Genomic DNA, 9,907 nt, shown 5'->3' with positions numbered 1-9,907 from the left:
TATCAGCTCTCATTAGACTCAGCTCTGAAACCTGTTGAGGTTAATAAGTGAAGATGCCGTCAGGTTGTGATTTATAAGTGAAGCTGATCCAGGCTCAGGCTTCACTGGTCCCTTAACATCTTGCAGAATAGATCAAAAGTAATTTGCTTGATCCAGACTGCCTGTTTGAACTTGTAGCTTTAATTAAATCGCTCTAATGCACAAGAGGCGCTGCAGATAAATACATGTTTACAGGCTGTTTGTCTGTTTCCACCACTCAAAGTCTGTGTGAGTAACACATGATAAATAAAACATTTGCCCTGCGTTAGAGGTCCTGCTGCTTCACGGGTGCTTCCACAGACTACAGGCTGATACAGATTCACATTTAGTCTTTTATTCTGAAATACAACTTTCTTTCTTTCTGTCCTTCGTGCTTCTGCTGGTCTGAAAGCATTTCACTGAAACTGAAACGACACTATTCAGATAAATGTTTGGACTTGAAACAACGACTGGTGTCTCAGAAGAGGATCATTAACGTCTGTAAAAACCAAACGCTTTACATGATATCAGTGCATTAGATGTCTGTTATCAATGTAAGAGGCTGCTACACCTGCAGGTCCAGAACCTCTTCATCATCTGTTCACAGTTACGTAAGATTACATTACGTTACAAACTTACTCTAACCAGACCATGATCTTGTTCCTCAACCTAATCACGTAGTTTTACCGCCTCAGTGAGAGTGAAATCTAACAAACTGCAACCTTTTCATCACGTCGGATATGAACCTGATAACTTCCATTAAAGGCCTGATCACCATGGAAACAGGGCGTAAAACACAAACAACCTTCATGTGTCTAGAAAAGCATTTAAATGAACATTGTTTATTCCATTTCTATGTTTTTAGCAGCATTTGTTGTTGTCGTCGCCCCCTCTGAACACTGGAACAGCTGACCTCTTCTTCTCGCTGCTCACTGGATCACAGCAGCTCCTGAAGATCTGAAAACAACAACTTCCTTCTTAAAGATCTGAACGTAATGCAGCTTATTTACTCTCAATATATTCACTGCTGAGGAGGCTTTACTCTCATTTCAACCACTTTTACTTGATTTTATTTGAGGTAATGATGTAACCCCCCCACCCCACACACCCCCCCCCCCCCCCACACACACACACACACACACACATACACACACACACTCTCAGCAGCCATCACAAAATAACACATTTTATATGAACAGCGGTTTGCAGTGAAAATAACCTGTGAATCAATTCCACGCTCAGCAGATTCCTCCTGGTTGTGTTTTTCCAATTAAGTGTCTGGGTGGGAGCATGGGCGGGGGGGGGGGGGGGACGAGGAAGAGGGGGGGGCCTACGAGGAGGAGGCTAGGGGGACGAGGGGGGGGGGCTAAGTTGTTTATTTTAGCTCGTATATGACATTTATGCAAATTCCCTAAGGATGGATTGCTGACAGAGGTGAGTCGATGCAGACGTTTTAACAATCAGGCGGCTCCTCTGGACCGCAGTGAAGACGATTGTATCAGGTGACAGAGCCGCGGTGCTGCGGAGGCTTCAGCTGCACGACAACAAGTTAGAGTGCGAGGAGGAACACAGCAGCTAACTCACAGTCTCTAACCACACTCCACTCTTTACACGCACACTTTGTACTCTAATGTATACAGTATGTTTCTCCTATGTTCACATTCTAATTACTAACTTATTCTTTATGTTTCATTTTGTGTATTATAGAATACGACCGCTGGAGAGTTCTCTGGAGAGTTCTCTGGAGAGTTCTCTGGAGAGTTCTCTGGAGCATCTGGCAACTTGCAAATATTCGCCCTGAACAGCCGATCCAGAAAAGAAGAGGCTTTACCTCCATGGATGTCACATACCTTTAGTAACGTTTATTTACGCCTCATTCATAACTGGAATAACCATTTTCAGTGGTAAGTAAAGTCCCAGATAAACGTTGATGGTCCAGAGGCGCACACGGTGCTGACGTTTGGTCGTAGACCTCTGAAGATGTCAGGAGAATCTCAGCATTGATAAACTTTCCTGCGCTGCACAGAGATGTGAACACCTTAAAGCCAGAAGACACGTCTTTCAATCTTGAACGTGTAGAAGTGAGAGTTTCTCCAGAGGGACTGACTCTCACGCATGCACCTCAAGTTCGATCCCCACCTCCTCCTGTTCACATGTCGAAGTGTCTTCGGGCAAAGCACTGAACCCCAAATTGCTCCTGCAGTGATGCCCCCCCCCCCCGCCCCTTCAGTGTGTGACTCTGGCAGAAACCTTCCAAAGCACTTTGGGTAAAAGCGCTATATAATGTAGCCTCGTACAATTTATTCAGGACATTTGACACGTGCAGGTGAAATAATAGACGCAGCAGAGGAGGAGAGGAGCTGATTGGCTGCAGTGAGTGAAGGTCAGAGGTTAATGATTGTACAATGTTTGATAAACAAAACATATAATGAACAGATTTGTAGCCTGAATTGTATGTTTACAACCTTTACCTGCTCGACTTCCTGTCCCCTGGGCTGCTGGCGACACCACACAAGCAAGTCGTGCGGATTTCTCTGGTCTCGACACACTGAATCGTACAGACGTGGAGAACGGCCGAGCTGGTGAGTCTGTTGTGATGTGTTCGAGCTGCTGCGGAGGAAACGTAGTCCTGCCGTGCGAAAGAGTCTCCTTACGTCTTCACTGCGAAAAATACTGAATCATCCGTCAAGCAAATAAAAATGACAACTGACACAAAGTGTCAAGATGAGGAAATTAAAAACATTCAAATCAAAAAGAGTGAGAGTGTGAAGATGAATCAGCTGCAGCTGAAAAACACACCTGGCTGAGGAAGAGTTTAATCTCCGGGAGACTGAAGAAGAGTTTATCTTCAGAAACACCATATCTGAATCATCGTGTGTTCGCAGCGAGAGAGACCCGCTCAACATGAAGTGATTCATTTGTGAACACATGAAGAGAAGAGGCGCCTGCACAATCCCTGCGCACACTGTGATCATCGGACTGCAGGTGAAGATGTGAGAGACCCGTGTGATGAAGTGTAGCAACGATTCCTGAACACAGTCCCGACTCTCAAAACCAGAAATCTCGCAAAATGTCTTGCGACCAATCGTGACGCTATTGTAAACAAACATGGCGGACGACGGGCGGGAAGAAGTAGCGTAGAGTTTCACAAAGGAAATATGTTTGTCCTTCATTCTCCCGTTAGCTTGGTTCCCACTGTGCTATTGTTCTTTGCGTCCTCTGCAAAACAGGAAGTTGGATTGTGAACATCAGTGCGGGCAGGATGGACATAACATGCATCAAAGAATCGAGGCTGTGCTGATTCTCGCGTTGCGTGTACCTGGCGTTAGCAGCTAATGTCCTTCTCTGGAGTTGTTCGAGAGCTAGAGCTAAAAGGAAAGTGAATATTAGTCTTACATTTAAAGGTGTTTGTTTGGTTTTGTGTGTTTGCACTATAAAGGTGAGAGGGACATCACAACCTCAGCTGATGTCTGCTCGATGTGTGAGAGCAGCTTTATAAGGTGATGATAGGTTTGCTTGTCTGCCCCCTAGTGGCCACAGAAGACATTAACGCAGCTTTCAGCTTGAGGTTTTGTTTACCGTGAGAAACAGCTGGTGAACCTGAATGTTTTTAAAGAGAGAATGAGATTAAGAGAGAGAAACAGAGCGGTGGCAGTCAGACGGTTTGTTAATCCGCTCTGTGACTTCTGTAAACTGCAGAGGAGCTGTGTGTGAATGCAAGAATATCAGTCCATCCGTCTGTCGGTTTCCATGTCGACACACTATAACTGTATTCAGTGTGTGTGTGTGTGTATGCAGCCGCGGCTCATCCCTGCGTTTCCCTGATTTCCCCCCGGTCTGCGTGCTGACCTGCAGCTCATTATACCCTCTGCTGAACCTCCTCTTCATGCTCCCCTCTCCTAATCTAATGGGACTCTCTGTCTGTCTATCTGTCTCCGCCAGCCATCCGTATCAGGGTTCCAGCAAAATGACTTTCTGAAGGACGACGCCAGTGTTTTCATTATCTTACGCCATTATCTTCCACGTGCCAAAGGTTCCCCCAAATTACAAATATGTTTCTCGAAAGATTTCTATTATTGTCGAAGAGGAGAAGGCCTCGGAATATGAATCCAAAGCGTAAAGTATATTAATATATGTATCAGTGTAACTCGGGGGCTTCTGCGAGGACATTTTAGGAGGAAGTTAAATCGAACCAGTCCGAGACAAACACACGATAAAAAACTAACGACACAAAGTAAATGTTGCACGCTGCGGTCGAGACATTTGAACAGGAGATTCTGCAGGTGAACTTTGTAACTGAAGCTTCCCCACTTCATGACTCACATCAACACAAGTTTATATTACAAGTGTTCATGTTTAAATATAAACATTATGTAACTGATATCATGAAACTTCATTCCTCACATTAAAGCTTCGATGTGAAACTCGAAACATCGAGTGCTGATAAATATATTAACTGTGTACTTTTATGCTGTGCAAATTCTATATCTAACAGCAGCTCAAAATAACACTGAGCAGCCGATAGTACTGAAGTATTACTGTAGTATTTATACTGTACTGAAGTATTACTGTAGTATTTGTACTTGTACTGAAGTATTACTGTAGTATTTATACTGTACTGAAGTATTACTGTAGTATTTATACTGTACTGAAGTATTACTGTAGTATTTGTACTTGTACTGAAGTATTACTGTAGTATTTATACTGTACTGAAGTATTACTGTAGTATTTATACTGTACTGAAGTATTACTGTAGTATTTGTACTTGTACTGAAGTATTACTGTAGTATTTGTACTAGTACTGAAGTATTACTGTAGTATTTATACTGTACTGAAGTATTACTGTAGTATTTGTACTTGTACTGAAGTATTACTGTAGTATTTGTACTAGTACTGAAATATTACTGTAGTATTTATACTGTACTGAAGTATTACTGTAGTATTTGTACTTGTACTGAAGTATTACTGTAGTATTTATACTGTACTGAAGCATTACTGTAGTACTTGTACTGAAGTATTACTGTAGTATTTATACTGTACTGAAGTATTACTGTCGTATTTATACTGTACTGAAGTATTACTGTAGTATTTGTACTTGTACTGAAGTATTACTGTAGTATTTATACTGTACTGAAGTATTACTGTAGTATTTATACTGTACTGAAGCATTACTGTAGTATTTATACTGTACTGAAGTATTACTGTAGTATTTGTACCTGTACTGAAGTATTACTGTAGTATTTATACTGTACTGAAGTATTACTGTAGTATTTATACTTGTACTGAAGTATTACTGTAGTATTTATACTGTACTGCAGTATTACTGTAGTATTTGTACTTGTACTGAAGTATTACTGTAGTATTTGTACTTGTACTGAAGTATTACTGTAGTATTTGTACCTGTACTGAAGTATTACTGTAGTATTTATACTGTACTGAAGTATTACTGTAGTATTTATACTGTACTGAAGTATTACTGTAGTACTTGTACTGAAGTATTACTGTAGTATTTATACTTGTACTGAAGTATTACTGTAGTATTTATACTGTACTGAAGTATTACTGTAGTACTTGTACTGAAGTATTACTGTAGTATTTGTACTTGTACTGAAGCATTACTGTAGTATTTATACTGTACTGAAGTATTACTGTAGTATTTATACTGTACTGAAGCATTACTGTAGTACTTGTACTGAAGTATTACTGTAGTATTTGTACCTGTACTGAAGTATTACTGTAGTATTTATACTGTACTGAAGTATTACTGTAGTAGTTATACTGTACTGAAGTATTACTGTAGTACTTGTACTGAAGTATTACTGTAGTATTTATACTTGTACTGAAGTATTACTGTAGTATTTATACTGTACTGAAGTATTACTGTAGTACTTGTACTGAAGTATTACTGTAGTATTTGTACTTGTACTGAAGTATTACTGTAGTATTTATAATATACTGAAGTATTACTGTAGTATTTATACCTGACTGAAGTATTACTGTAGTATTTGTACTTGTAGTGAAGTATTACTGTAGTATGTGTACTTGTAGTGAAGTATTACTGTAGTATTTGTACTGAAGTATTACTGTAGTATTTGTACTGAACTATTACTGTAGTATTTACATATTTACTGAAGTATTACTGTAGTATGTGTATTGTACTGAAGTATTTGTACTGAAGTATTACTGTAGTATTTGTACTGAACTATTACTGTAGTATTTACACATTTACTGAAGTATTACTGTAGTATTTGTACCTGTACTGAAGTATTACTGTAGTATTTATAATGTACTGAAGTATTACTGTAGTATTTATACCTTACTGAAGTATTACTGTAGTATTTGTACTTATAGTGAAGTATTACTGTAGTATTTGTACTTGTAGTGAAGTATTACTGTAGTATTTGTACTGAAGTATTACTGTAGTATTTGTACTGAACTATTACTGTAGTATTTACACATTTACTGAAGTATTACTGTAGTATGTGTATTGTACTGAAGTATTACTGTAGTATTTGTACTGAACTATTACTGTAGTATTTACACATTTACTGAAGTATTACTGTAGTATGTGTACTGTACTGAAGTATTACTGTAGTATTTATACTTGTACTGAAGTATTACTGGAGTATATATAATGTGATGAAGTATTACTGTAGTATTTATACTGTACTGAAGTATTACTGTAGTAGTTGTACTTGTACTGAAGTATTACTGTAGTATTTGTACTTGTACTGACGTATTACTGTAGTATTTGTACTTGTACTGAAGTATTACTGGAGTATATATAATGTGCTGAAGTATTACTGTAGTATTTATACTGTACTGAAGTATTACTGTAGTATTTGTACTTGTACTGACGTATTACTGTAGTATTTGTACTGAAGTATTACTGTAGTATTTGTACTGAACTATTACTGTAGTATTTATACTTGTACTGAAGTATAACTGTAGTATTTATATTGTACTGAAGTATTACTGTAGTATTTGTACTGAAGTATTACTGTAGTATTTGTACTGAACTATTACTGTAGTATTTATACTTGTACTGAAGTATTACTGTAATATTTGTACTGAAGTATTACTGTAGTAGTTGTACTAAAGTATTACTGCAGTATTTGTACTAAAGTATTACTGTAGTATTTGTACGAAAGTATTACTGTAGTATTTGTACTGAACTATTACTGTAGTATTTACACATTTATTGAAGTATTAATGTAGTATTTATACTGTACTGAAGTATTTCTGTAGTATTTGTACTGTACTGATGTATTACTGTAGTAGTTATACTGTACTGAAGTATTACTGTAGTATTTGTACTTGTACTGAAATTTTACTGTAGTATTTATACTTGTACTGAAGTATTACTGTAGTATTTATACTTTAAGAAAGTATTACTGAAGTATTTATCCTGTACTGAAGTATTACTGTAGTATTTATACTGTACTAAAGTTTTACTGTAGTATTTATACTGTACTGAAGTATTACTGTGGTATTTATACTGTACTGAAGTATTATTGTAGTATTTGTACTTGTACTGAAGTATTACTGTAGTATTTATACTGTACTGAAGTATTACTGTAGTATTTATACTGTACTGAAGTATTACTGTAGTATGTACAACTGTACTGAAGTATTACTGTCGTATGTGTACTGTACTGAAGTATTACTGTAGTATTTGTACTTGTACTGAAGTATTACTGTAGTATTTGTCCTCTACTGAAGTATTACTGTAGTATTTATACTTGCACTGAAGTATTACTGTAGTATTTGTACTTGTGCTGAAGTATTACTGTAGTATTTCTAGTATACTGAAGTATTACTGTAGTATTTGTACTTGTGCTGAAGTATTACTGTATTATTTCTAGTATACTGAAGTATTACTGTCCATCCAATCATGAGCAGATTCCATCCATCGTCTACCGCTTATCCGGGATCAGGTCGCGGGGGCAGCAGCTCCAGTAAGGAACCCCAATCTTCCCTTCTCCGTGCCACATCCTCCAGCTCCGACTTGGGGATCCTGAGACGTTCCCAGTGAGAAGATATAATCTCTCCACCGAGTCCTGGGTCTTCCCTGGGGTCTCCTCCCAGCTGGAAGTGCCTGAAACACCTCCCTAGGGAGGCGCCCAGGTGGCATCCTTACTAGATGCCGAACCACCTCAACTGGCTCCTTTCAACGTAAAAGAGCAGCGGCTCTACTCCGAGTCTCTCACGGATGGCTGAGCTTCTCACCCTATCTCTAAGGGAGATGCCAGCCACCCGTCTGAGAAAACCCATTTCGGCCGCTTGTACCAGTGATCTCGTTCTTTCGGTCATGACCCAGCCTTCATGACCATAGGTGAGGGTAGGAACGAAGATCGACCGGTATATTGAGAGCTTTGCCTTCTGGCTCAGCTCTCTTTTCGTCACAACGGTGTGGTAAAGTGACTGTAATACCGCCCCCGCTGCTCCGATTCTCCGGCCAGTCTCTCGCTCCATCGTCCCCTCACTCGCGAACAAGACCCCAAGGTACTTGAACTCCTTCACTTGGGGTAATGGCTCATTCCCTACCTGGAGTAGGCAATCCACCGGTTTCCTGCTGAGAGCCATGGCCTCAGATTTTGAGGTGCTGATCCTCATCCCAACCACTGCACCGAACCGATCCAGTGACTGTTGAAGGTCACAGACCGATGATGCCATAAGGACCACATCATCTGCAAAGAGCAGCGATGAGATCCTCAGGTCACCGAACTGCAACCCCTCTGCTCCACGACTACGCCTCGATATCCTATCCATGAAAATCAGGAACAGAATTGGTGATAAAGCGCAGCCCTGGCGGAGGCCAACATTCACTGGAAACGAGTCCGACTTACTGCCGAGTATCCGGACACAACTCTCGCTTTGGGCGTACAGGGATTGGATGGCCCTCAGAAGTGACCCCCTCACCTCATACTCCCGCAGCACTTCCCACAGTATCACCCGGGGGACCCGATCATACGCCTTCTCCAGATCCACAAAACACATGTAGACCGGATGGGCGTACTCCCAGGCCCCCTCCAGGATTCTTGCAAGAGTGAAGAGTTGGTCTGTTGTTCCACGACCAGGACGGAATCCACATTGTTCCTCTTCAATCAGAGGTTCGACTACCAGCCGAACCCTCCTTTCCAGTACCTTGGAGTAGACTTTACCAGGGAGGCTGAGAAGTGTCATACCCCTGTAGTTGGCACACACTCTCTGGTCCCCCTTTTTAAATAGGGGAACCACCACCCCGGTCTGCCAACCCCTAGGCTCTGTCCTAGACACGTGACTGTCGTCGCTGGTGTCTCAAAATGAACGTTTCTCAAAATTGAGCTACCGATAACCAGAGTTGGCTTCTCAGCTGGTGTGTCACTGAGTGGGGAGACTCTATTAGAAACAGCAAGCGGTTGGTGTTGAACCGTGGGTTTCTGATAACACTTCTTTCGTTGAACACACAGTATCTGTCACACCCTGCTCTCCCCCCCCTCCTCTTTCTATAATATGGAGGAGCTTGATAAGACTACTGCTCATACACTTCCTTCAGATACACATGCTGTTGAGATCGCAGCTCAAACTAGTTTCACTTCTCAGGAAGTGAGACTCACACAGTCGCTGGCAGTGAAGGAGAAATGGCGCAGCTCGAGCTCGAGGGGAGTCGACTAAACATCCAGCAGAGAATCCAGGACGGAGAGAAAGATGTGAAGCTGCTTCAGCAGGAGGTGGAGGTCATCAATCGCTCTGCTGACAGAGCAGTGGAAGACAGTGAGAAGATGTTCACTCAGCTGATCCGTCTCATGCAGAAAAGAAGCTCTGATGTGAAGCAGCAGCTCAGATCGCAGCAGGAAAGTGAAGTGAGTCGAGTCAAAGAGCTTCAGGAGAAGCTGGAGCAGGAGAT

The 9,907-nt window shown here is 40.8% G+C and overlaps 1 protein-coding gene across 12 annotated transcripts; it reads right to left on the bottom strand.

Annotated features, from left to right (window-relative positions):
• Positions 1 to 357: 357 nt before the first annotated feature.
• LOC115012336 (uncharacterized) lies at positions 358 to 9,640 on the bottom strand. 12 transcript variants are annotated; one of them, XR_003832668.1, is made up of 5 exons: positions 9,618 to 9,636; positions 3,338 to 3,386; positions 2,818 to 3,237; positions 1,238 to 2,691; positions 358 to 975 (listed from the first exon to the last, which is right to left on the bottom strand). XR_003832668.1 is itself a non-coding variant. In XM_029437905.1 (3 exons), the coding sequence occupies exons 1-3, from the start codon at positions 3,189 to 3,191 to the stop codon at positions 880 to 882; spliced, it is 672 nt and encodes a 223-aa protein (XP_029293765.1). In that variant the 5' UTR covers positions 3,192 to 4,599; the 3' UTR covers positions 358 to 879. The 12 variants fall into 12 exon arrangements, 1 of the variants encoding a protein (XP_029293765.1); XR_003832666.1 differs by lacking the exon at positions 9,618 to 9,636 and adding an exon at positions 7,900 to 8,177; XR_003832669.1 differs by lacking the exon at positions 9,618 to 9,636 and adding an exon at positions 7,939 to 8,177.
• Between the last annotated feature and the right edge of the window lie 267 nt (positions 9,641 to 9,907).

Source organism: Cottoperca gobio, chromosome 8, assembly GCF_900634415.1.
Source record: "Cottoperca gobio chromosome 8, fCotGob3.1, whole genome shotgun sequence".
Taxonomy (NCBI): Eukaryota; Metazoa; Chordata; class Actinopteri; order Perciformes; family Bovichtidae; genus Cottoperca; species Cottoperca gobio.
Note: the sequence above shows the minus strand (reverse complement) of the source record. Positions and strands in the feature narration are given on the sequence as shown.

What these genes read in the sequence shown, in the direction of transcription:
- LOC115012336 (XM_029437905.1), bottom strand. Translation starts at nt 3,191, where the DNA reads ATGAAGGACAAACATATTTCCTTTGTGAAACTCTACGCTACTTCTTCC. An exon ending in TTAAACTCTTCCTCAGCCAG is followed by an intron (nt 2,692 to 2,817) that starts GTGTGTTTTTCA and finishes CGGATGATTCAG; the next exon opens with TATTTTTCGCAGTGAAGACG. An exon ending in GGGGACAGGAAGTCGAGCAG is followed by an intron (nt 976 to 2,489) that starts GTAAAGGTTGTA and finishes TGTTGTTTTCAG; the next exon opens with ATCTTCAGGAGCTGCTGTGA.